At 43.0% G+C, this 27,455-nt stretch overlaps 1 protein-coding gene across 10 annotated transcripts in view; it reads right to left on the bottom strand.

Annotated features, from left to right (window-relative positions):
• The window catches only part of ank1b (ankyrin 1, erythrocytic b), a 73,135-nt gene that overhangs the window by 27,213 nt on the left and 18,467 nt on the right, over positions 1-27,455 (bottom strand). For 6 of the 10 annotated variants that reach the window (XM_047569334.1, XM_047569336.1, XM_047569340.1 and 3 more), the window contains exons 3-24: positions 16,323-16,424; positions 12,074-12,172; positions 11,380-11,478; positions 11,064-11,162; positions 9,736-9,921; positions 8,990-9,088; positions 8,714-8,812; positions 8,519-8,617; positions 7,822-8,019; positions 7,281-7,379; positions 6,782-6,880; positions 6,489-6,587; positions 5,717-5,914; positions 5,384-5,485; positions 5,102-5,200; positions 4,678-4,875; positions 4,468-4,566; positions 2,577-2,675; positions 2,392-2,490; positions 847-939; positions 584-656; positions 386-406 (exon numbers count right to left, since the gene is read on the bottom strand). In XM_047569334.1, coding sequence (XP_047425290.1) covers positions 386-406; positions 584-656; positions 847-939; positions 2,392-2,490; positions 2,577-2,675; positions 4,468-4,566; positions 4,678-4,875; positions 5,102-5,200; positions 5,384-5,485; positions 5,717-5,914; positions 6,489-6,587; positions 6,782-6,880; positions 7,281-7,379; positions 7,822-8,019; positions 8,519-8,617; positions 8,714-8,812; positions 8,990-9,088; positions 9,736-9,921; positions 11,064-11,162; positions 11,380-11,478; positions 12,074-12,172; positions 16,323-16,424 — 2,458 coding nt within the window. The remainder of the gene's footprint in view (positions 1-385; positions 407-583; positions 657-846; positions 940-2,391; positions 2,491-2,576; positions 2,676-4,467; positions 4,567-4,677; positions 4,876-5,101; positions 5,201-5,383; positions 5,486-5,716; positions 5,915-6,488; positions 6,588-6,781; positions 6,881-7,280; positions 7,380-7,821; positions 8,020-8,518; positions 8,618-8,713; positions 8,813-8,989; positions 9,089-9,735; positions 9,922-11,063; positions 11,163-11,379; positions 11,479-12,073; positions 12,173-16,322; positions 16,425-27,455) is intronic. The other 4 variants (XM_047569335.1, XM_047569339.1, XM_047569342.1 and 1 more) reach the window with 2 other exon arrangements.

The raw sequence follows: 27,455 nt of genomic DNA, 5'->3' as shown, positions 1-27,455 counted from the left end.
ATTAGGCTGTAGAAGGCAGGAGTAACAACAGCACTGAATTAAAAGGGACACATTCGTCTTTTGAAGGCAACGATGTTGAAGTTTTGTCAATAACAAGCCCACGAACAGATGCGCACTGAACGCTGGTTACGAGGAAAATGTTGTGACTACATGCTGATGAAAAACAGACACTTTTTTTTTTTTTTTTTTAAATAAATCTCTGAACAAGAGAGAAAGATAAGACAGAGAGGACAGAGAACAGCAAACAGGGCTGGAGTTGAGAGTAGAACTGATTAGAAATACAATTAGTGACAAACAGAGAAAAATGAGTAAGTGCGACTGCAATGAAGGCACAAGTTCATGAGTCACTGGACCGGACAAGGCAGAGATACAGACACAATCCTACCTAACGTTAGCTGGGCAACCCCTACGAAGCAAATAGAAAAGGGCGTTACAGACAGTCACATATTTATTTGGAGTCATGCTGGTACTTCCATATGTCAGTGTACTTCCCATACAGTCTTCTTTTACCAAAATAGCGATTCAGAGCTGAAAATAAATAATCAAAGCAGCACAGTCTGCGTGTTCAAAACACATGGCCTACCTTCATCTTCTGAGACGTCCAAAATCTCATCTACCGTCTCCGGAAAACTCATCCGATGTTTCTCTGTAGTGATCTGCAACGGATGAGGATCCCGAGCAAGAGGCGGAGGAAAAGGAGATGGAAAGACAACAGACAATGAGGGGAAATTAATTTGCGAGCAAGACAAGGCGGTAATTTAATTGAACATCTGAGTCATGGGGTGTCAAGGCTACTTCATTGCGTACTGGTGTAACCATGAGAACCATGCATGATGTGTTGCTCACCGCGGAGACAGACTCCTCGGTAACCAGCTTCAGCACATCAATGACAGAGATGTAACCCAGCCGCTTAGCAATGCCCAAGGGAGATGTCCCATTCTATACAGACAGATGATAAACAATAACATTACAAAGCTTTTCATTCTTCCTGCAGGAAACATTCTCTAATTCAATAGTAAAAATACGGGGATTTGCCTGATAGAATATTAATTGGAGGTGTGAAACATTAAATCTAAAGATAGAAATGAATGGAGGGTTTTCGCGGGTATAAAGTGGGATAGTGGGAAAACTGAAGTGAAATGAAAATACACACAGTTATGTCGTACTTTCATTTCCATTTCCACTGACAACCACCAGATTTGATTTAATCTACATCGAATGAATCCACACGGAAAACCAAGCGCAAATTCTCCCAAAATGTGATGAAACACTTGGTATGGAATGTTTTATTGGATTATACCAAATAACTTCTATATGAATTAAAACAGGACGTCTGAAGTTTAAAATAAATGTCTGTTAAGTAGGGGTGGGTAATAGCAAGGACTTCATGATACAATACGTATCACGATACTCAGTCACGATACGATATATCATTGCGATTATTATGGTATTATAATATATTTCAATATTCTACATAGTTCACTGAGAAAATTTAAATGCAGCTTAAAATACACATTGTATATATGTACATCAGACGACAGTGATCCAATTGATCCATTTCCAATTTATTGCACTTGTACAGAAAAAGTGGTGGTGGAGGTGTGGAAGTCATTTGCAATCGGCCAAAAACATGACTTTTTCTTCAATATTAAGACACTGAAATACGACGTTGTATTGGAAGAAAAAACACTGCGATATATTGCCAGAACTATATTTTTTCCCACCCCTACTGATAAGTCACTATCTATCACAAACAAAAAGATGGCCGAGCCTATGACCCACTGATGATATATTTTTTTGACTACAAACTGGGAGTCACTTTCCTGGAAGAAATGCTATATTAAGTTACTGGTAATGTGAGTTCCATAAGAGGATATCTGGATATAAATGTCTGGAAATAAAAAAGTATTTAACTGGCAAAACTTGAATTCACTTCTTTTATGAAGTAGGTTAGCACCCGCTAAAATCTACAGTGTAAGACAATGGCAATTTTTGTAATTTATCTGAGATCCAAACAGTCTAAGTCAGTGCAACAAGAAGGAGCAGCTACAGTGAGCTGTTAGATGAAGAGCTGCAAGCGACAAGCTGTGCACCTCCAACTTCTCAGTGAGGTAAACTTTCACCGTGCCCTGCAAAGACTCAAGCCACGTGCAGCGGGAAATCAGATCACAGCTAATGGACCGATGGAAGAAGGCAAATGAATGCTTGGTTTTGTTTTTAAATGAAAGCAGTCTGTTTATCTGCAGTCAGCGTTTTGTGACCTGCAGCATAAAACAGACTTGGCTGTTACCACCAGTCCCTAGAGGTGTCGCCAAATCAACCAGGACTGAAACAGTTGGAGACGACCACTTTAAGGAAGGTTGAAACAAGGTATTCCTAAAAGTGTCTCACCGAAGTTATCTCATTAGGCTGGGCTCCGTGTTTCAACAACAGGGTGACTATATCGGTGTGGCCCTGCTGAGCAGCCTGGTGCAGAGGGGTGTAGCCCATCTGAAGAAAATAAGGAAGAATAACAGTCAGACAAAAGCAGAAACAAAAAAGACGGGGAAATTAATAGTGAAGACAAAAAACGTTACCCTCGTCTTGCTGTTGACTTGAGCCTGCTGCTGCAGAAGGAACTTCACCATCTTGATGTTGCCATAGTGACAGGCCACGTGAAGGGGTGTGTAGCCCATCTGAGACAAGGAGAGAGACACAGCTGGCTGTTGTTCAGTAGCTTTACTGATGCCTCCTAATGGCCAGCATGAATCTGGCGTGAATTCTTAGAAAAATGACACTGCACAACTAAAAAGGCAACAAAGACGTCAAAAAGGACTTCTTATGCTTATCGCCAACTGGTTATTTTTATTGGGTCTCCACTAGAGTGGCTTTGCATGACTGTCAGCTGAAGAAAATCCATATTTATCTCATGCAGTCTATTATGCAGCCACTCTGCCTGAAAACTGGAAATATTAGTTCCGGGCTTTTTAATACCACTCTCTACTGATTGGAAATATTTGCTTGTTAGCCCCATTTCATCCTCTTGTTGTGGAGGAATTAAAAGGAAAGTGTATTGCTACTAAGCAACATACTGATATTTGACTGTTATGAACTGGAAATGGCAAATCGGTCTGTACACATCTGGAATATGAGAGTGGAGTGGAGACTACAGCAGGATGTCTCCGTTTGGCAACATGCATTCACTGAATTCTTATTGTATGACATATCTGTGGTTATATTTATGAGTACACTGAATGACTATAATATTACTGAAGCAGACTCTTTTGTGAGAACCTGTACATACATTGACCATTGTCTGACTTTATGGGCGCTCTGTTTGGGGCGCATAACGGTACAAAAGTAGAAGAGGACGTTGGAGGCGGAGTCTTCAGAGGAGTGTTGCTTTTGCTTGTGTTTACCTCTGTATTTGAAACACATTTTACATGAATGTCTGACACTATAGTAGCAGATGCAGTAGACCCTGTGTCCTCATGTGGGGACATTAATTTTTAGGTTTTTATTGCGGCTTATTCTGCTTCATTTAAACTTGTTGTCCTCATTAGTGTACACTGTAGTCTGCCATCTAGTGGTAGCAAAGGGTCAATACACTAGTGGGTAAAAACATGATAGCGGGAATTGCGTCGGATTCATTCTTTAGACAAGCACAAGACAAAAGTGGATAAGGAACATAACCCCATCAAATTCTGTGGTTAAAACTCAATTATTTATGCTTATTAACGTTCTAGTTTGATATGACATGCAAATTTAACAATTTAACAACCTCGCTAATTAGGAAGTACTCGTTTGAGGACGGGACTTCATAGGTTTAGAATAAACACTTTTATATTTTGTCACACAGTGGTGACTTTATTATAATATAAATAATGAAATAATCCCAGTGTCCACGTCCACGTAGGAATTTTTTCTTTTTAAACTACTACTTCCTGTTGAAAGATGATGCTTAGTTTTTATACTTCTTAGGTCCTACTGATCCCAAATACCTTGGAGAAATTAAAAATGCAGACCAAACTAAAGCTTGGGTCTCAGGAAGGATATACAGTATGTGACTGAAATTAAGGAAAAGCATAATACATCTCCTTTAAACAAGAAAGGGGATGTTAATTTATGAATTTAAAAAATATTTAAATTCATAAAAAACAACAAATCATTTATATGTACCCTTAATAATTCATAAACATGTACAATAAAGAAATTAAACAACTCGCTAATCACTTCTTCATTCACTACTTCAGCTGGACTTCAGACCAAGAGTTAAAGTTTGTTAATAATAGAAATGCTTAAGGACCATGGCACCATACTGTATGTGTGACACCCAAATCCCACAGCTCATTTTTCAGAGTCCAAAGCATTACAGAATATGACACTGTACGCATCAGCAAACTGGAGGTCAACGCTATCTTTTAACCTATCACATCTAGTCATGCATATTTGATGACCGTGTGTACCGGTGGAGGTGGCGTGACTCACCCGTGAGGCGGTGTAAACGGAGGCCCCGTGTTTGACCAACGTGTCGGCGATTCCCACGTGACCCTCCTGAGCCACAAGATGCAGAGGAGTCAGTCCGTTCTGAAAGACAGAAAAAGATTCAAAGATTAGAACTTTATTGATTTGTCCACACAGTAGTACACTCAATCAATCACATTTCGCTCTCTGTTTGGATCCCTTCTAATATTCTACCTTGTTTCCTAGATTGACGTTGGCCTGTTTGGAGATGAGCAGGGCCACAATGTCTGGCCTTCCCTCCTGTGAAGCCAGGTGTAGGGGCGTGATGCCTTGCAGGGACTCAGAATTGGGTGATGCCCCGTTCTGAAGCAGACAACTGGCCACCTCCATCTGGTTCTGCTTGGCCGCTATGTGCAGGGGAGTGTAGCCATTCTGCGCAGAGAGACACAAGGACGTACGGACACGAACGAGAGTGGACATCGCTTCTCTTAACACTCCCCATAAAAACTTGAATTATAATGTCAGAGAGCCCTTTTCAGTCCAATCACTGGTCTGTAAGCTCCTGTATGTTTGAGTATCACACTCATTTGACCTGTTTTGTATGTTTGTCGATAGCGGATGTGCATGTTGTGTTGGCCTGCCTGTGTGAGCATCTTACTCGGGCAGTGCTGTGTGCAGATCCTCCCTTGCTGACCAGGAGTTTAACAACATCCAGGTTGTTGTGATGGACGGCCACATGAAGGGGTGTCAGACCGTTCTGTTGACCACACACATACACATGGACACATATATGACCACGCACACACACACACAGAAACATGTATATATGATGCACATACCATGGCAATCTATCAATAATTTTAACTGTGAAGCTTTCAGGTCGATGTGCCCCTCTCAGCCTTGTAAGAGCGCTTCACTTCTCATGCACAGATTGTCTCACCTTCCCCGCTGCATTGGGGTTGGCTCCTCTCTCCAGAAGGAGCTCTGCTACATCCACCTTTCCATATTTAGAGGCCACGTGGAGCGGGGTGAAACCTTTCTGCTCAAAAGACAAAACAACATACACTGTATACCACACTTTTTTTTTCAGTGTATTAGAATAAGGGTGAGAAGGAAAACAATAGAAATAAGATAAAATTAAAATAATGAGGACATTACAAAAGTTGTCTTCATATAAGACAGTAAACTTATCAAACATAATATCTGCAATGTGTAGGTGTTGACCAATCAAGACTGGAATTATTTGCAATAGTTGTCATGGCTTCTATTCTACCTTTGTCATCTTGATTTGCTGTGCTCCAGCATCCAGTAATATCCGAATGGTGTGGACGTGTCCCTCACGTGCGGCGATGTGTAAGGGTGTGTGACCTGCCGTCGTAGCCGAGTCTGGGTTGGCCTTGTGCTCAAGAAGCAGCTTCACAAGCTCCTTGTGGCCCATGCGGGCCGCACAGTGTAGAGGTGTCTGGTCGTCCTGAGTACAAAGCACGGGGGGGGCAGAGGTTATTGATTTATATAGATTTATATATGAAATAAGATGCAATACAAACCAGTCACCCAAACAAACCTGCCACCTGACCCCTTGTTGGCCTTCTGATTGATTGGCTGACCATCAACCTCAGGGCTCCTACCCTTCATCAAGACCTGACTTCATGTATCACAAATCTGTAGACTTGGTTCGCATTAAAATGTGTAATTGTGAGTAAAACTGCGAGTACAGTGGAGGAAATAACCGTACGTAGAATCTGAAATCTGGTGAAATGAATAGCAATTCTTCCAGTATCCACCAATGGTAGCACGGTTGCTAACGTTATCGCACTTCCATGCTACTTTTAGACTCTATTTTTCTACGAGGATGGATGTTTGTCTAACCGAGCTACAGTAACACAGGACTTGACAAAGAGCAGGAGCCCCGTGGTTGGTGGTCCGCAGATCAATCAGCTATATGAATGAATTCTGTACATGAGGTGGGTTTTGAGTGTTATGAAATGCTACTAACACTACATTTGTTTTGGGTGATGACTACAGTAAGACTACACAGGTTGTACCTTAGCCTTCGCATCCACTTGCGCTGCGTTCTGCAGCAGGAACTGAGCAACTTCACAGTGTCCTGCTCTGGAGGCCATATGGAGAGGAGTCTCCACTTTCTGATGTAGATAAACACAGGAAACAAGTCACTTAAAGTACATAACACAACCTCACCTACGAACATGCAAAACTGTTAACTGAGATTACAACGGGCCAAGGTCATCATAACAGAACACGTGTGTGTTGATCGCATGTTGAAAAAATTAGCGGCAAAAGGAAGTTGCGTTAACAGGGAACTTGTTTTGATCCTCACCACATTGGAAGCATTAGGTGAAGCCCCTCTTTGAAGAAGGTTCTTCACTATGTTCAGATGGCCCATGAACGCCGCTACATGAAGAGGAGTGAGGCCCGACTACATGCAGACACAAAGGGAAGGTCGTGAGTACTCAAAATCATTACAGAGAAGACAAGTTGGATTCTGGTTCATTAGCTAGATCTGATTAAGTGGATGGCTATAAGTAATGGAGCCAGTTGTTTAGACAGCAGAGGACAACATGACTCATACTCCCTGTTAACTATCGTATCGTAAAAGTCGGTTTTAAGATGGATGTCAGGCACTCTAATAACCTAAATATATCTCTTTCCCTGTCACTTCAAACCCATGCACATAACACATGTTCTGCCAGTGCTTCGCCCTCAGTGGGCACATAAGAGGCGGTAACAGACGTGGAAAAAGGCTGCGTGAAATCTTTTCCATCACATGGGTTTTTGATGATTCTCAGGCTCTTTCTCTCGCGGTCACATCGTCTCACCTCTGTGACAGCTTCTAAAGAAGCTGAGTGCTTGAGCAGCAGGTCCATGGATCGCATGTGGTTCTTCTTGCACGCGATGTGGAGAGGTGTGAAACCATTCTAGAGACACAAGAGAAAAACGGTTCACAACTTCACTACAAACGTGTACGGGCCTGAAGCTTGTTGAACTTTTGGTTCTCTCAAATATGAGACAGTTCCTGTTACATGCTGAAGATTGTAACTGCTTTAAATGTGGCTCGGGGACTTATTTTACAAGGATCTCCATTAAGCGCTGGATATGTCGAAAACCAGCTGGTATAAACGGGCTAACAGGGTCAAGCTAACACAAAAAAGATGACAAAATCAATTTTTAAATAACTTATTTTAAGTTTTGGTGGAACCAGGGATAGCAACAGCACCAAACGGTCTAAAGAAAACATACAACATCTTCAAATGGGTCCCAGTGCATATAGTCCACTTTCATTCATTTAACTGTTGTACTATTCCATAGTGCAGTGTCGTCATAAGTTCAATAAGATTTGAAATCCAAACAATGACGCACCAGGGCGCGTGCGTTGGCTTTGGCCCCCTTGTCCAGCAGAACTTTAGCCATGCGGTGGTGACCACAGTGGGCCGCTACATGAAGAGGGGTTAAGTGGTCCAGGGTGATGTCGTCGATCTCAGCGTTGTACTGCAGTAGCTGCCTGACGCAGTCCATGTGATCACCCTGAGCTGCCATGTGGATGGGGGACAGGCCGTTCTGGAGGCGTTTCAAAAAGAAAAGTTGGAAAGAGAAAGCAGGCACAGATGAGGAGGGGAGGAAAAAACGGAGACAACAGACAGAGATTGATTTCCCAATGTTAAAAAGAAAGCCTGGCTCACGTAACACGCTGCACGCAGCACATACTCAATAAGGTTTAGTTTCTGATGTCCATGAAACAAAGCCCGGAGTGGATGTAATCAACACAATGTTCTAAAATTACTTGCAGATAATCCTGCGGCAATAAATATGCACATCTAGAGCTGATGAGGCTCCAGGAGGCTCAGCAAACAGAAAGATGAGCCATGTCGATTTTTGGAAAGTTTGCCAAAGTTGGATTAAGGTTTCTTGGTCATTTGTTATCTTTCACTGATTGACTGATTCACGCAGCAGTTACGAACTGCAGCCTCACACAACCAAAAATCTGTACGTAACAGGAATCTTTGACGACGGCAGCAAAAATCCACATTGATCACAGTGTTTCTTTTTCGCCGTCTACCTTTGTTTTAGCCTGGATGGGAGCACCGTGTTCCAGCAGGATCTCAATAATACGGACGTGACCATTCCTGGCTGCACAGTGGAGAGGAGTCAGCTCATCCTATAGAGAGACGTGTGAAGAAAGAGATGGACCGGTAACTCAAAACAAAATGGTTTGGGGATATATAATACACCTCTGAATGAATCTGAACAGTACCTTTGTTTTGGCATCAATCTGAGCTCCTCTGTCCAGCAGGAGTCTGACCATCATCACATTGCCCCTCCTGGAGGCTATATGAAGGGGCGTGATGCCATTCTAGAGAGGCAGGGACAATAAATGTGTCAGCTGGGTCTTTCATCACAACCTGTAATCATCACTCAAGTCTATCAACGAGACAAGTGTAAAACTGAAACTGCTGCACCGGTTTAACTGCGGAAGACGAACTGTGGCCGTTGATTATTTTCATTCGCTCGATATCTGTGATAAACTGACCTTAGGGGTGAAGTTTACGTTGGCTCCTCTGTTCAGCAGCAGCTGGGCCACGCTCATGTTCTCATAGTGAGCTGCAATATGGAGAGGTGTGAAACCAGTCTGTGGAGAAAAGGCACACGGTCATGTGAGCATAAGTGAAGAAGGACCACTGCCATTTAGTTATTACACATCTAATGAAAAACTAATTCCGTGAAACAGTTTAGTGCATTAAGATAACAAGACAAAGAGATTAGAGAGTTCTGCATACGACTTTTCGGTTTAAAGGTTTATTCTTATGACAAACCTTGGTTTGGTTACAGACAGTAATAGGATGTATTTGTGTAATTCATAAAAACACATCATTGTTGCCGCTTTATTTATTTATTTTTTTTATGCTGATGATGTGATTTGTGTTTTGCTTCAGGGCAGGACACTACTTCAGGGTTTGGCTTGTCTGGCAGGTCCCGTGCTCCAGGGAAACACAATACTTTTCCTAAAAGACCCTGGAGGATTTTTTGCTTCTGACCTCAGCCAGGCCTCCAGAGGATCACCATCCTCACTGCCGGTCTGCTGATAGTTTTCACCTATGGCCTCTTCTGTCTGCTCTGCCTCTGCCACACTTCTGGTGTTTTTGATTTTTGTGTTATCTGGCTCCTTATGTTGAATGAACTTTTGCTCTATGGTTTGGGTTCGGGGCTTTTCCCTTCAAGTGAAAACGCTACTGATGCACCACGAGAGTCGTACACACAGTCTCAGTGAATGCATACCTTGCTGAGTACATCAGCGTTGGGGTCATTCTGCAGGAGGACGGCAGCGGTGCGAGTGTCGTCGTTTCGTGCAGCGATGTGTAGCGCGGGGAGTCGGACTTTGCCTTTGGTGCCGTAGTTGATGAGCAGCGCCACAACGTTTTCATGGCCCTGCTGGAGGGCCACAGCCAGGGGAGTGAAGCCGTCCTGAGGAGAGAGCAGAACGAGGGAGAAAATTAGGGAGATCAGGACAGCGGACTCAAGGATTAACTTCTCAACATTCACTCACCTTTTACCCCCCAAAAAAGTCGTAGCATTAACACATTTAAATGGGTTACACAGTTTCAACCATGAGGCTTTTGCTCTTTCACAAATTTTATTCAGAGCGGGAGAAGATTTTCCAAAATATAGTGACAACATTTTCCCTCGGGCCTTTAATTTTTAAGAGGTTGGTGAGCGAGAAAAGGGGTCGCGAGGAGGAAAAAACAAAAACAAAAAAGCAATAAAGAAGCGGGAAGGTAAACAGAGAAGATACATCTGAAACCATGGATATTATATTTTTTAAGTACAAGAAACATTTAATGTTATATTTATCAGAAATGTTCTTTTATTTAACATAGAAAAAATGTCAAAATGTACATCACAAACGAAGGACAGGAACTGCTTGGAGAGGGCCTTGTGTTGCAACTGATGTACCTGTGCCATGAAAATATCGATAACGGATGAAACTACTCGACAGCATGATTGTATTACGCCCACTGTACCTATTCCCATCATGTAATGTATATCGTTTATTGCTATTGCTTTTCTAAACTCTCTCTCATTGGTGAAACAGTTCCCTGAACTGAACGTTAGATATCGGGCCGATATTTGCCCCTTTTTACTGGTATCTACATATCCTGGCACCCACAAGTGGCCCTGTGCTGCTGGAGACACTGTGGACTGTGCAGCCCATACATTACCCTTCCTCAACTAACAGTGCGCATGCAGCTGGAAAATACTTGTGCTCTTCCTCTGTTTACCTGTTTATTTGTATGCATTAAATACAGTATTAAATATTCTTTGAGTTCAATAATTGTTTATGTTTATGGTTAAATTGAAACCTGTAACATTTGTTATCATTGTGTCATTTTTATCAAGTAAATGGGGGAAGAAAAGGCAGTATCGGCTCCAAATATCAGCTCAGACAAATCAGCGGCATGTATCAGCCACGTTAAAAGAAAATCAGTATTGGTATTGACCCTAAAAATCCATATCAGTCGAGCTCAAGTAAACACACCGCAGGTTCCAGCCCAGACAACATCCTAAAAAACTGAACGATGAAGCGTGTCATTTGAAGAGGCACAAACCTCAGTCGGGAGACTCTGATTGGCGCCGTTCTCAAGCAGGAACTTGACCACTTCTAAATGGTTCTCCTGCGCTGCCATGTAGAGAGGACTGAATCCTTTCTGTTAGGGCACACACACATTATGTACAGTTAGACGGACGAAAACATACACGCTTCAGCCGCTGTCAAAGACGAGACGTGAGAAAACACATCTGTATGTGTAGTGTGGAAGAGTTTCAGAGTCCACACAGTCATCAAAACACATTCTTCTTTACAACACAGAGAAGTGACATCTGTCTCATACATCCTTCTTTGGGTCGCAGCTCGTGGAGACTCACATGTGACTGGGCATTAACGTTGGCACCGTAGTTGACGAGCTCAGCCACCACCTTCTCCTGCCCCGCCAGCGCCGCGATATGAAGAGCCGTGTTCCCTTTCTGGAGGTCACGCGAGAAACCGCGCGGAAGGGGAGAGAAGGGAAATTAAAGTAAATGAGAGGACAGTTATTGCGGCCTACTGGCCTAGATCTCCACGCTGAGAACTCAACGGTGAAATGCATCTGGAGTATTGTATGTAGGATAAAAGCTCAAAGAGAAGAAAAGCGGCACGGTTTTATTCACATTTTCAGGTTTTTCAACCATTACGATGACATTAAACTCCCTTTTGTTTGAAAGTACTGACACGGGGGGAAAAAACGCATGCTGTACACCTCTGTTAAACATTTAGATCATCCAGTTCTGTTGGGTCAGTTCTCCCCTTGCAGTTAGCGTTATCTAAACCTTTTCCAATATTAAATGTATTTTTTATGTCTTACTGCGGCCCCCAGGCCCCTCTCTAATCTTGTTAACTTTTTGCGGTTACAGGTGATAGATTAGCTCATGAATGCTCAAGTAGTCTCTTTAGTCACGGTTTGACGGAACCAGCCCTGAGCTAAGGGAGCTAACGCTACAACAGGTGTCTGGAAGGCGCAGCTGTTTTAGTGCTTCATTCATTCTAGTTAAGTTGCGAGCAGTGTAAACAAGAACAACTTACTTTGGTGGTGGCTTCAAGTTCGATGCCAGCGTGTAGTAGCTCCAAGACCATTTTGACGTGACCTTCCTTAGAGGCGAGGTGTAACCCGTTGAGACCATTCTTTGGGAGGAAAAGGGGAGATTTAGCTGCATTAGTCAGAACAGAGCAAACATAAAACATCCCCTGAAATGTCGCAGTGTATCAACACATCAGTCATTTCTAATCATGAACTATTGTTAGACACGGGGTTTTAAGTATCTCCTGTCTATCGCACACGAGGTCGTCTGTGACAACCTTTTCCATTGTCCTGTGCTTGGCCTTTATCATAATGTCTTGGCCACGGGGACCTGACATGAGAGGACTTCATGACCTTTTAGAGCGGCGCAAATTTGCTATTCCTTCGGTGGCTGGAGAAACCAGAGTACAATGTCTCGGACGTCTGCAAAACATAACCAAACTACCAAGCTCCCGCTGTTTTAAGTGAGTCCGCTGACTGGTATAAACTTAGGATGCATTAGGGACGGAGAGAACCAGCATCCTTCAGTGTCGTGCCCTTGCGAGCACTGCAACACATGCCCATTTTCTCCTACTGTGCAGAACATCACTTGTGTAGTTACTGTAGCTCTAAAAATAACCGATAACCCCACAGAGACAGCAGGCGGAGCAAAATGAACAATCAGACGAGACCGATGAGCGAGGAGAAGGGCGACGGGCTTGGCAGGCGACTCTTTTATCTCTGTCTATTTGTCTGTCTGTCTCCGTGGCTGGCTACCCACTGAATAAGTAAAGTCTCAGCTGCAGTCCGCCTGCTGTTTCCAGTCTGACCACCAGGAGGCTCAGTGATCAGCACCGTGCTCAGGCTTCCAATCATACTGCAATGTCACTCAATTCAAAAGGGTAGCAGAGGCTCTCTGAGAGCATGCGCGCGGCGGTGGGAAACACAGCGTATCAGTGGCGATTCCACACGCAGGGAATGTGTAGTTTGGACACACGTGACTGTAGCAGAGACACAATGCAGTTTTAATCATAATAACATGCAAATTAGCAGTGATTGTCATTAACACATACAAGATAGGAATTTTATGGACTAACACACAGGGGATCACCTAAAAGTGGAGAGAGTGCGAGAATAAGCAACAGCCCTCAGGTCAATGGCTCTAGCTACGACAAGTTACAGCCACAGAATCACATAAATCACAGTGAAAAATACCATCTCTGCCCTCTGTCTCAGTCCTGCGTAAAATGCCATTAACTCAGTCGTAAATAAATAAATAAACCCTGAGAACAACAGAACAGAAGACGGAGATGAATCATATCAGAAAACCACGTTAAGGGCTATTGCAAATACAATCGTGTGTATGAAATGAGATTAGCAGAGATCTTAATCTTCACTCCCACAGAAAACGAAGCAAATGGTGCAAATGTCCACTTCCTGTTGCATCAGTTGTTCAGACTACCTTCACACAGCAGTGTTGTGTCTATGTATGAATCACTTGTCTACTCATTCATCAATCATGAACCCACTGCACAGCGGCCCTGACTACAATAACTAACCGATGACGAGTGTATATTTGTGTCCAAACCCTGCACATTCCTGTCTGTTATTCTGTTGTTTGGATTACTTGGGATGCGTTCCTGATGCAACAAGGTGCAAGAGAGCGGAGCAGACAGCAGGGCTGGAGATTGAACAAACTATAATCTAATATGCTCAATTATTAATGTACACTACTTGACACAAGGAGAAAGAATCAAGGGGTCTGAGAGTCATGAATGTTTAATTTTCCTCTTGCTCGTTTTTTAAAATTTTACATCCTTTGCTGATTCTGCAAAACAGCTTTCTACTGAGAATACCGTGAAACTGCAGTATGTGGTGCATTCAAGTATTTGTCAAGAAGACCAAACTCTGTACAGTTTGTTCTTTGTCCATGGAATAGAATTAATCATTTTTTTTTAATCACGTCAAGTAACTTTTACAACTACACGCTAGCTAATGTTGGTTTCAATGGCTAAAATGTTTACTGTTTCATGAAAACACAATCAGCTGCTTTGCTTCCTTGTAGACTAAGTTCTTCCACTTGTCATTGGCAAAACTACTGATGCAATCGTCCAGATTTTAAATTGTAAATATAAAAAAAAATCAAACATGAACACTGATATTAATCAGGGCAGCCTTGATGAGTCTTTGGGTGGTTTGGCGTAAGAGCAGATAACGTTAGGGATCTGTAACATTTAAGGGAGTCCAAAACTTCTGTAGTCTGACACCACCATTGTCTAAAGGTATAAGACATTTTTCTTGTCGTGTTCTAAGCAAAACAATGAGGCTAACTGCTCGAATAATAATTACTGTATTGTAGTATATAACATGGCATTCAGTCATGTGGATGTTACCTATACTCCTTTCACATCGAAAACACCGGCTTGACACAAGATTTTCAGACCCAGGGTCTGACCTCCCGCTGTAAGAGCTGCGTGCCTGTTTTGTCCTCCCTCTCATGCGTAATTGCGTTGACAACATCATCATTACATATTTAAGTGCTCCAAATCTCCTCTTCTCCATGGATGCGAAGCAGCTCGCAAATCTCACAGCCTTGCCAGTGCGCTGCCATGATCGATAAAAAAGTGCTGTACAAGCTGTATATAAACACAGCTGCGCAGTTCACATCGAGATTCCCCAGTGTGATTTCCCAAACATGACGTAGGGCTAATTCACCTATGCGCTTCCATTAACGATAGAGTAACAACAGATTTGATTTGTTTGATCTCTGCCCTTCAGAGATCGGTCTCTTATGGGAGTAGACCAAAACTTCGCCCTGTTTTTGAGCTGCTCACAGCCCTGGAGCATCTACAATGACACAGTCTAACAGGCCGTCCAGTGACAAAATCAGAATGTGACAAGCAGGTACATCAACGTCATCGTGTAAATTAGCGGGTCGACGCAGAATTCCTGTTCACACTGAAGCCGAGCCGATAAAATCCCGGGTCGATTGTCAGGTCATACGACCTGGGTCGAAAACCTGCCATCCCCAGCAGGAAGCAGCCTGACACAGGCACACACAAGCTCAGGAACAACTCAAACAAACATGAGAAACAGCACAAGGTGTTGACCTGGCCTCCAAATTCCCTAGATCCCAAACTCGTCAAGTATCTGTGGGATACACAATATTATGAAGGTGGTCATAATGTTATAACGATTAGTGTGTACTGATTAGCAAAACCACCGGTCTAATGTTTTCTATGTCTCCCTTGTGCTTCCAGAACAGTTCTGACTCATAGTAGAATGAACAAAGGTCTCTTGAGGGTGTCCTGTGGTTTTTAGCACCAGGATAGTGGTTGGTCGTGGTTTTGGCTCATGTGGATTGAGAAGAGAGGCAGGCCTTGCATAAGGATGGAAGCTGGAGAGTTTGGAGGTAGGTTCAACACCTTGGGTTACTTTTCAAGTTTTTTTCTACGCAGATTTTGCAGCATGGCAGGCTGCATTGTCCTGCTGGGGAAGTGTCAATGCAATAGATTAGGTGTGCTTGGCCAGCAACAACGTTTAGGTAGGTGGCACGCGTCTAAGTAACATTCCCGAGAATGCCAGGACCAAAGGATTCCCAGAAGAACATTATATGGTAACGAGATGATCAATTTCATTGACATCACTGTCAGTGGTGTTAAAGTTCTGGCTGATTGATTGTTTATATTGGACAAAAGACAGCGCCAGCGCAACCAGACAGGAAAACTGTTTCCAATACACTGAACCTGGTAGAGCAATGAACAGTTTTGGAGGTCTGACATTCATTTCTGCCCTGTCAAATAAAAAACATTATCTAGGCCTGTGCTGCTGGAAATTTCTCCAGAGAAACATTAACTGCCCAAGCAATAAAGCTCTCTCACCCGGGTCAGCTATTATGTGCAGGGGTTCAGTAGTAACCTTTCACTTTTTCCGTAATACTTTTATTATTGCTACAGTGCCATCTCAGTTCTTGGTTTATCTAAAGGCATGTGAAGGTTATAAGTCATTAGTATGTACAAGTTCATTTATTTCCATGTCTAACTGATTTTCAATTAAACAATCAAAACCAACTTGCTGCTATCTTTGTTAAGTACTGTGAATTCTAATTAAACATTGTAACCGATTCTAATACGTGCAGTGATTTAATTAGGTGTTTGGCTAATTGAAATCTGTGGGTGGCTTTTTTCTTTTTTTTGTTTCTTCTCCACCCCTCCCACCGACACACCAACAGATTTTTTGGATAGCCGTCCTAGCGCTTTGACTCAAACCTCTTACTTGATTAGATGTGTTGATGTTGATGCCATTCTTGATGTGATCCAGAGCCTTGTCCAGGTTCCCAGATCGGGCCGCGCGCAGAAAGCTGGTGGCTGCGTCGGCCTGCAACGGACCAAGAGGAGAGGACACGGATCAGCGACGCTGTATTTCTCACTCGCATGTGATGCATGAATAAGTGTTTGGGCCAGAAAACACATTCAATCGACTGCCAAGGTTACAAACACAAGCACATTTGTTCCCACACAAATCGGTGGGAAACATGAACACATACTATAAATATACACAGACACCTGCTAAATATTAACTGCTCCTTCATCATTATCCAGAACTTCTCGATATCAGGATGTAGTTACACTAAAAGCCCCAGTCGGGTTACAGTTCTTAATCCATTATAATAATATAACATCTCTTTAAGGCAAGACAAAAGGCAGAGTGCAGGTGATATGATACCACCGTACACCCGTTGATTCTCCTGCCCTCTGTAAGAGGCTTAAAATGTCAGACTCCTTCCAGTCGAGTGTCGCCCACTCGGAGGGTTTGGCAGGCATTCAGAGCATAGTACGCCACGAGCCCCGCTGTCTGCCTGTCTGATCTCAGGCAGCAAAGCTCCTGTGGTTTGCGTCTGGGTTGCGCGTCGGCGTTTGGACGCCCACCTCCGAATTCATTCATCAGCCAATAGTGTAATACAACTGACCCGCGCAATGAGATGTTTCCAATGCCCCGAAGAGGAAATACTGCGCGGCGTTCTGTACTCCTGACCCTCTCTCCAACCCTGTCACTGATAATATTAGGCATCCGTTTGAGCGGCTACTCCCGAGTGGTTTAATTATACTGCGATGCTGAAAGACATGCCTGCCCTTTTCAAATGAATGAGACATTTTCTTTTCTTCTTCTCGCGTTTGTAGCGGTGAGTCAGGAGCAAATGTTCTCTGTTGTTAATGATCCATACAGTGCTTTAGATTTTTATCCAACAAATAAATTACTTTATTTACTATTACTTTATACTATTATTTTCATTCTGACGTCTATTCTCCACTCGTCTCCATGTGGAAACACTTTTAAGACATGGATATTTGGAGTTGGGTAGGTTGGTGGTTGGTTAATGGTTCACTTAGCCACAGACACATAGCTTTTCTGTAGTCTTTCCTAAATTAATTTAGTATCAATTCAGTAATTTAAATACTGTGAATATTATACAAATATGGCTGGCATCCACTCATGCCCTCTTTTTCTGTCTCCTAGTTATTCTTTCATCCCAACACTGTGTCTGACTACAGAGAGGCAGGACTTCAAACAGTCAGATAATATCTTTCATATCTAACGCTGCTGTGTGTTGGTGCATCGTTCTTAGCAGATGTTTGTCACATTAGGAATATTTCATCTCAGGGATAAGTAATATGTTGAATTTGAGTTTCTTGTTTTTGAATGATATAAAAAATGCAAGAATCAAGATTATCAATCCTTTTCTTCTGTCGCCCACAGTGGCGTTTCCTTTGAGTCGGCTCAGTTAAGACAGTCGACAACAATCTGGAGGAATGTCGGTCACAGCTGCTGAAGACGATGAAATCAAAACAATGAACGTTTCAGTTCAACGAGCTGCGATACAGCTGCTGTGTTTGCTCCATCGTTTCATTAAAACCAACCTCAGCAGCACGACAGACCTGAGGCAGCACCTGAAACAAAGCGTGCAGTGGAACTGGAGTAACACGTGCAGCTGCGGGATCTTAAATCACAACTAAAAAGCAGCAAACGTTGGCACCCTAATTTTCCCGCGTGTCTCCATATGGCAAATAAAAAGTGTGAGCATTTCACTTCATGAAAGTCATCGTCATCACTTAAACTTAACGACAGCAGATACACACAATCTAACTGTTCATTTTACTGACGAGGTAAATTCAAAATTCAACCTGTTTGTTGTGATATTGTGTCGTAAACGTTTCTCCGCTCACAACCAAGCAGTGGCTCTTTAAAATATCTTAACAATTTAAAAAAGGCAATAAACATTGACACCCTACAAACAAAGCTATTCAATTACACATTCAGTAGGGCTGCGTGTTAAGGTCAAGAAATGTTGCCGTGCATTGGCAAACCTCAAACCAATACAGAACCATGTGATGTTAAATATGAACTTTTTTTATCCATAAAAATTAACACGACAAAGGGATGGGAAAGTGCATAAAAACACAATAATGGAGCTGGAATAGTGGCGGGGGGCCCCCGCTTTCCTTAGATACAAGTAGGGGGTGCTCCAAGGAAAAAAACACTGGTGTAGAGTGGTACAGACCAATTTGATCTCAAGGGGGCAGGACCAGTAACATAACAGAATAATAACCTATAAATTACAACAACCGAAATGTTTCTCTCTGTTTTAGTGCGAAGAATTACATTATGAAACATATCTAATTAACTATCCTTTTATGAACAATTGTGATGTATTGATAATATCTGAAGTTTAGTTCTGTGTTATGTCTAAAACATAATGACCCGTGGTTGACAAATTATTTAAAAACTGCAGTTATTGTCTTCTTTTCGCTTTCACTTTGCAAATTCATCCCACGGGCCAGACTGAACCCTCTGGCGGGTCGTTTTTAGCCCGCGGGCCGTATGTTTGACAGCCCTGGTCGAGGTGTTCAGACTCTACGTTATCACTTTAATAATAAAACCATACATATTTTCAAAAGCTTCATAACATAAACTGTGTTACTAATCGCAATTTCTGGCCTCCACCTGCTTCCTCTTTCCCCACTGCTTCATGAACCAGATTTCAATGTGCATTTATCACCACCGCTACGTTAATGAGCTTGGGTGCGTTTCTGTTTTCCTTTTCTTTCTTCATGTGTGCCAACCACAGCATGAGCCCCGAGCTGACCGCGTCTAGAAGAAAATGAAAAATGTGGCACCGCCATCCAGAAACTCATTTTCCACCAGTTTGTGTTCGTGTTGCGCTCCGGCTGGAATCCACACTCCTCCTTGCTCCACTGGCGCGTCCACGGCCTCGGTCCTTCCTTTCATTCTTCCCTCTGCTTGTCTACTTTATTTCCAATCATCCTGTCAGTTATAGCAAATAATTAAATTACTGAAAGCCTTAACACCGCTCAATAGTGTACAACTGCTCTCTGGCTCTAGCCTGCCTCTAGCTAAATCTGATTTTCCTTCTCTTGTTGCTTACTTGTTTCTCTGGCTCACGCTTTCTACTTTATTTTCACACGCAAAAGTTTGGCTTTTGGATTTTGTGCCGTGCATTGCTGAGTTAATGAACTTTTCTCTTCGTTTTATTCATTTATTATATGCAAATGTACCCTCGTACACAGCCTCAGAAGATTCTGGTAATTAAGAATTTCACAGTAATAATAAACTGAGTTGCATGACAACTGGCAGCAAGTTCAAAACAACAGCATCTGTTGCTTTTTGTGGAGGTTTACAAATTTCAAAAGGACAAATTGTGTCCCAAAAAATGCCCTATGATTGATGATTGCGTATAGGCCCCTTAAGGACTGTAACAGACTATACTTGGTGCTGTATTAGCAAATCATAAGACAGACTGGAGCTGAACATGTACAAATCTAGATAGAAAATAGTCTTTTTCCTTATTCCTGTTTTCTTTGACCTAAAAATCCCATCCAGGCAACATTTTTCAGCCTTGGTCAACCGGTGCCCGCTTCTGCGCACAGTTTGAATTAATAACATAGAATAAAGAATTCTTCAACTGTTCATTTATCCACCGCCGGATGACAGCGGCAGCTGCTCTGAACAGTTTGAACCTTAAATATCGGGATTTACCAAATGACTTTTCAACAGCCAAGCCCACTTTCATACGGCATCAATTTTTCTAAGCTTAAAACTGCTTTTTAATGTTTGAGAAGGCAGGAAGATGACGTACAACGCTTTAATTTTTAATGTAAAGCTATCAAATTAGTCGAGTTTAAAAAAAAAAATGCAGCTAAAAGCGGTAATACACTTTCATATGAAGTATCGTCCATTAAAAAAATAAAAATAAATCAAGGTCCATCTGTAATCTGTGACTAAACCGACTTCAAAGATCTACCAGCAACAAAGGCCGACGTCAACTCACACCACTACTACTATTGGCAGCAGGAGCTCAGAAAATATCTACTTTTTTAGTTGCCTCAAACGCAACATTCAACAAGCCCCGACACAATTATGAGTAAAATGGGGCGGAGCTAATATAGCCAGTTTGAATGTGCAGTAAAACAAATGGACAATGTCATATTCAAGAACAAAGCAGAGTCCACAAGTGTAGGCTACAACACAGACAGACAGATTAGAAACTTGCCAACGAGGTCACAACACAACAGTTTTCTTGAGCACAGTAGGGGCAGGTACACAAAAGCAAGCAAACGACACCGACGACACACAACTACGACACTGCAGCGAGTAATTCGGGTCCTCGAATATTCAAAAACTACATACACAAATGCAGGAAAAGCCCACATCTTCCACAATCAGGAGACATATTGACACAGGAAGGAAGGAAGGAAGGAAGGAAGGAAGGGGACGTTTTGGAAACCCCACCGCAGCCGATGTGCAAACACACAAACAAAACAGTGGAGGAAATAAGCAGCACAGCGTTCAATGTAAGCATCATATTTACTCTCTTATTAAAGAGCCATAATCCTCAGGCTGAGGTCTAAACCTCGCAGAGGCCAAAATACTGACCTGATGGTGATGTCGGCGCTGAGCCACATGAGCCTGGAACACAACACACACCAGCCAAGAAAATACCAAGACAAGACCGGACAGTTAATGGCAGACACAAACAAACAGCAAAAATCAGCATGTACATGAGTCTGAATGGAGCAGCGTAACATGTAACCCCTGAAAATACGGTTGCGCAGACGCACGGGAAAGGTTTTAACTTGGAGGTCTGTTACAAATGCGCGGCCAAATTTGAAATACTTTTGAGAATCACATAGCAAATATGGGAAGTGGTTAATGACTGTGAACTGATCGTAATTCATCGCATTCAGTGTATTCATTCATTCAATACCCGTACGCAAACACTCTCAGTGGAAAGCTTTAAATATACTGAACTGTTAGCGAGACACATTTCCGTTTAAGCAAAGTAGCATTTTGACTCGGGCGAATTCATTTCACCCGCCTCTTTTGATCCCGCGCATCCATACGCTGTTTGCATAATGGTGAAGTTGATGAAAAATTAAAATGCAACTTCATAATTTATTCTGGAAGTGGGAGGCTTGTTCACATGTTTCCACAGTGACGGAGGAAGAGATCGCTTTGAGCTGGTAGAAATAATAAAAGAAAAAGGTACGGGCTCATAATTAATATTAACCCTGATGAGCAAAGGAACTATGGGGACACGTGTGCTGGTTGCACTGGACCGAAGACAACTGAAGTCCTGCAAAAAAATAAATAAATAATGTCCAAATATTGGCTGCATTGTTATCGTACAGTGTAATTGCCTTTAAAGTTTCTTTTTCTTCAACCTCCTTCCTTGAAAGATGAGTTAAAAAAACATTTGGCACTGAGTGACGCGGACGTAAAGCCAATTAGAGCAAGATATTCTCCACTGTAACATGTTACTTATGAATTTCCCTCATTGTGTCAGTGACTCGATGATCTATGGCAGCGTGAGCAGCTCTCCAGGAGAATCCACCGCAGGACATCGCTGATCACTCCGTCCAATCGTGTTTCTGAGCGAGGGAACAAAGGCAAATCCGGTCCGTAAACTCGTCCTTTTCCTCGAAGCCTTGCTCCGCGGGTCACCTCTGACAGAAGTCATTGGCAGAATGTTGGATATGTGTACTTATTGTAGTGACAGCTCCTGTCACTTCTGATTCTGAAAGGACTCCTTGTGTCACTTCAAGTTCTTCTTCTACTCACAGCGCAGCTCATCTCCTTTTGCAGAGTAGGTGCTTTCAGAAAAACCAGTTACTACTACGTTAGCGGCAGCAGGCCCAGATTTAGTTGAAGTCTACTGTTATTACTTACTGTGAAATGAAATAAAGACTGACGCTCTCCATCCTCGTTTTACTGAATCTTATTATCGCGTCGTATTAATTTGTGCGCTCGGAAACAGCACGCGCTCGCTTTGCCAGTTCATTAGGTCCTGCGCTAAGTCTTGAACGCTGCGTGTGTTTCCAATACCTGAGAGAGCTCTTGGTTTAACTGCGTTTTCATTTCGGAGGCTGCGGTTTGTTGTGCCGACGAACCGCGTGTGTGTCGATTGTGTTTAATTTAATCCAGTTTAACAGCACCACAAACTGTAACGATCGTACAGTTGAATCACCACCTTTCTGAGGCTGAAGAGGCATGTGTACCTAATGAACTGGCAAGCGAGTGCATATTTACTCCATAACATCTGACAACTTAATTTCACCGAGCACGGCTGAACCGTCCATCAAGCCGACTGCGTCTGTGTAAAAGTAATAATTGTGTGGCGACAGGATAGAAAAGAAGATAAAAGACGCAAAGAGAAGTAAATATATCTTAATGTCCCCATAAAACAGTTTATGCTGTGTCAGACACATCAGTGTTCCACAGCTAAAAGACCTGGTAGCACAGGTTAGACAATACAGGATCCAAACCAATGACATACGAGCTGAGGCCGCATGTTAAGTGTGATAAATACCGGCGAACATTAACCGACCACTGTTGCCGGGTGTAAAAATGGCGGCTCTTTGTCATCAGCGAGAGGCATCGGTCGGGTAATGATAAAAAGAAAACACATATGAAGACAAATCGCCCTGAAACGCGCACGCAAAACCAAAAACTAAAAATAGCTGCAAAGACGCCACGGCGCGTTAGCGCCGGCACCGACGGGGAGGGGAGATGGATCACAGTAATGAAACCTCTTGGGTTTAAACAAAGACCCACTTCTACCACGGAAGACGGATTCCTGAGCAAACGTAGACACACACACAAAAACACGGCCAGACGCCGCACGCAACAATGCAGAGTCCCACGTCGCGAGGCGGATACACACACGGAGCTCGACGCCGTACTCGGGCTACAAAAAGTAGCCCTCGCTGTCAAACCTGTCCCAAGGGGGGTTGAGCGCAACAAAAGGCAAGAACACATGAGGAGGAGGACACATCCACACGTCAGGAGCAGGTGTTGTTCCGCCGAGACACCGCGTCCGTGGCTTCCTCCTCCGCTGAGACAAAGAGGAAGGAACCTCCACACCTGGCAGCATGAACGGCGACATCTCCATTGCTTAGCAGAGGCACACGCTGAAAAAAATGATGATGAAAACACCACAGGCAACGCGGCACAGGTGACACAGAGGGCGTCACGGTCCATAAATGGTTCCTTCTTTCTGGGTTTGGAGATCGCCGGTCAGTCGGTGAAAGCGAACTGGAGCGCAGCTGCACGACGTTCAACACACCCTGACCTGAGGAACGAACCTGGAAGTGAGACCGTACACGGACTGATACAGTTCTGCAATTATAAGAGACTTAATACTAGTTTTGGTTTTATAAAAGTGCAATAAATGCTGACGATGGAACACAAGAAGGAAGATCAGGTGAAAGTCTGACAGCTTAACTCAATGAATTATCCTATTTGTTGATTATTGTTGTTTCTTCTCATACAAGCAAAGATAAATCCTTCGCTGGGTTCTTTTTGTGTGTCCATGAAAACTGAAAGCTGCTGCTGCCTTTGCGTCAATTTGAAGGATTTTACACAAAAAGTGACTAAATCCTTTGGAAATTTGAAAAAAAAAAAAAAGTGCAAAATATGTAACGTGCAAATTTCATTAGCGGCAACAGCTCAGCATTAAAGGTGACACAGTTAAACATTTCCACCCGGTAAAGTGGGGATCAATGTGAGAGCGTGCGCTATGCCTGGAAGGATGAAGTCACAGCCCCCGGAATGAAAAATCAATAACGCCGCGCAGACTCTACAGAGTGGGAGTTGATCCAGGATTGATGGATGGCTGAACGGCTGGAGTGCCTGGGAATGAGACGGCACCCAACCACATCAGTGAAGGCTCGCACATGCTAGTGCAACCGTGGTGTTTTTATTAAAAAAAAAAACAATGAGAGGCATGTTTTGCACCTATATTTTGTTCCGATTCAGGGAGAAACTGATCTAGTTATTTTATATTTTGTGTATCTTTTTATGTTCTATTTACAGAACGTTCTTTTTTTTTTTTTTTTCGTTTTTTTGGGAGAGATGGCCTGGTGTCTAGTGGTTTTGGTCCTGATGGACCTGAACCTGCGACCTGATGGGAGTGTTGTAAACAGGGAGCGAGCAGGGTGTGATGGGTCGGACATGGTGAGGTAGTAAAACTAACACCAGCCTAACTCAGCCGATCAGTCTAACACAAAAGGCTTCATCGGAAGCTCAGCTGCCCCTTTATCTTAAAAATAAAAAACGTTAAAAGGCCGAATAAATTATTAAATGATCCGTCCGGATGAATATCTGTATTTTTTTGCACCAAACGTTCCTCTCCTCCTGAAACGACGAGGCACATCAAAACCAGGATCTTCCTGTTGTCTTCTCCTCCTCTGTGCTAAAACACAGCCTCTGAAATATTTATAGCCTCTGTCAGGCCACTGCTTCTGCAACCCATTACAATCAAAGCATGCTTTTGCTTATATATATAAAAAATATATGTACTGATGTCTAACTGAATGCACATCTCACACACACACACACACAGGTATGATGATTTTGGGGCCAGTCTAGCAGCATGTACACATTCATAAAACATATAAATACAGACAGTGGGAGAAAGAAAGGAGAGCAATACTTACTCTACATGTGCATGTACACACACATTTTACATGACTAACCGACTGCTGTCATAATGTTGTTCAGGGATACGTATAAAAATGTAACACAAACTGATAAAAACTGTCATTTTTGTCTCTTTAGGTCCATTTAAGGAAAAAAAACACGTGTCACCGCATCTTCTCTGCTATATAATTAATTAATTTTCTCTTCTACTCTCCTTTGTCGACTCCTTCATAATCTACTATCTCTTAAGAGTGATCCCCCAGACTGTAGCTGTGTTACAAACACACTGGGTACATATTTCTGTGTCTTTACATGTGAAGGACGAGGACATTTTGCCTTTAAACTTGCGCTACTACCTGGTTCTGCCTCTCCATCATTTCTAGTTTCTTTACTACTCCATTACCGTTCAGAGTGCCTCCGCCTAGAGCACGGAACAGAGGAAGAGACAGCAAGGCACAATAAAGTGACAGTTCAAGGCAGCCCCGAACTCCTGAATTCACGAGGACTTCTTCGTTTGCCCGTCTACACTTCCCCTCCGTTCATCCCTTGTCATTAGTGCTTTAAAGCTCCCTCTTTCTCTCCCTCTGCACCCTCTCACCTCTCTCGCAGCTTCGCGACGCTTCCCTCATTCTCCCTTTCTGTCTCTCTCTCTTTTCATAACCGTCCAATATTTATGAGGACTGCAGAAATGCTACTGGCAAAGCATGCTGGGTAAAGCTGTCCCTCAGAGTGCGCTGCTAACGTCAGCGCTCTGTGTTGACATTCTGGGCCTCGTGCCCCGATTCAGCACCAGAACCAAAGTCAAGTTCCCTGCCAGCACAACTGATACGTCAAAAGGTATTTTAGTAGCACACACTCAGCATAGTGTCATCGAGGAATTCGGTGATTACCTGAGGGGCCGGTGGACGAGCGCCCGGCGTCTTTCACTGTGTCTCAATCAGAACAAAAGGTCATAAACCTGCCGTGGAGCCGACACAACAGAAGCTACAGGAAGCTGGAAGTGGAAGACATGTGATATATGCTTCTCTTGCAGGATCAAAATGTCTGCCATGAAAAGCGTCGATATCCCCAATGCAAGATCATTTCAGTTTATAACAGATAGGCGGTTTAGGCTTCTGCATCGATTTGACACCGTAGCTACGGCGACAGCCGAGACTGCATGTAGACCCTAGCCTAGCCCCTGATGTGCACCTCCCAAGAAATGTAACTACGAGCTGTAGTGACATAGACAACACTGTTGAAAGGCAAAGCAGGAAGTAGAAAGTAAAAAATAAAAATTAACCCAACTGGTAAAAAAGACACAGTCAGCACGTTTACATGCATGTGAAAAATTACTGCCTTAATCTGACTTTAACTGGACAACTTACGCGCATGTAAACGAATAATATTGGAGTTCTCCTTATCCATCTGAGACACCCAGATAATGTGACTGGAAATCTATTTTCCCCAGCGTTTATAAGCCTTTATCGTACTTTAACAGGATAACGTGTGTGTGTGTGCGTGTGTTCGTGCTCCACAACTGCTGCACTGGCGCATGAGCGCGGAACAAAAACATCCAAGAAAGCTGGTCACAGAAGATAGATAGAAAAACCATCTGCGGGATAGAACCATCTTATCTGCACCAGAAGTAGTGCCCACATTACGTACAAGATTAAAAAAGCTGAGCTACTATGCATCTTGTTGTTTGAAATGCCGGTCTGCCGTATTAGTTGTTTATTTTGTAACGTAATAGGTCAGAAAGGGGGCTGTATTAACCCGCTAAAAAGACACATATCGCCACCTAGTGTGGAGGAGGAGGACGACATTCTCCTGTCACGCTATTGCATGTAAACGGGGACAAGGACTGCATTCAGAAAGTTGAATTAAGAGCATAGCTCGATTAAGCTGTACATGTAAACGCACTGAGTGTCTCATAGCATTTGGATACTGTTTTTACAGAGCGAACCAGACTGATGAGGACACAAGTATAAAAGTCTCACATCAGCTATGATGTCAAGTCACGCAGTACAAAAGCTGAAACAAAGGCAACCAGATTCGTTTGAGGTTTTCTTGAATCATCCACGTGTCTTTTTTCATTTTTAATGATGGTGGTGAGTTTAGATTCTCACGGCTTCTGTGGATGAAATATATGTAAAGGTAAATAAAAGCACTCTCTGCACAGAGGTGGTGGCCTGAGAGGTAATGTGCCATTCATTTAAAGTTCAGAAAGTTTCACCCCTGCCTCGTTCACACCTTAAGTCAGTAGTCTCTGGTAATGGGTCATTAGAGTATTTAGAGTAACAACAACAAAAAGGGATCCAAACTAAATGCGCCAATTAGAGCTCGTTACTGAGCCTAGTCATGAGAGTTTCAGGTGGGAATCACGCCCAAGCATCTTCAGGGAACCTCAAACAAGTCCAGTTGGCCATGTTT

This window comes from Mugil cephalus, chromosome 19 (genome assembly GCF_022458985.1).
Source record: "Mugil cephalus isolate CIBA_MC_2020 chromosome 19, CIBA_Mcephalus_1.1, whole genome shotgun sequence".
Lineage (NCBI taxonomy): Eukaryota > Metazoa > Chordata > Actinopteri > Mugiliformes > Mugilidae > Mugil > Mugil cephalus.
The sequence above is the reverse complement of the archived record's forward strand: the minus strand, read 5'-3'. Positions and strand labels throughout refer to the sequence as shown.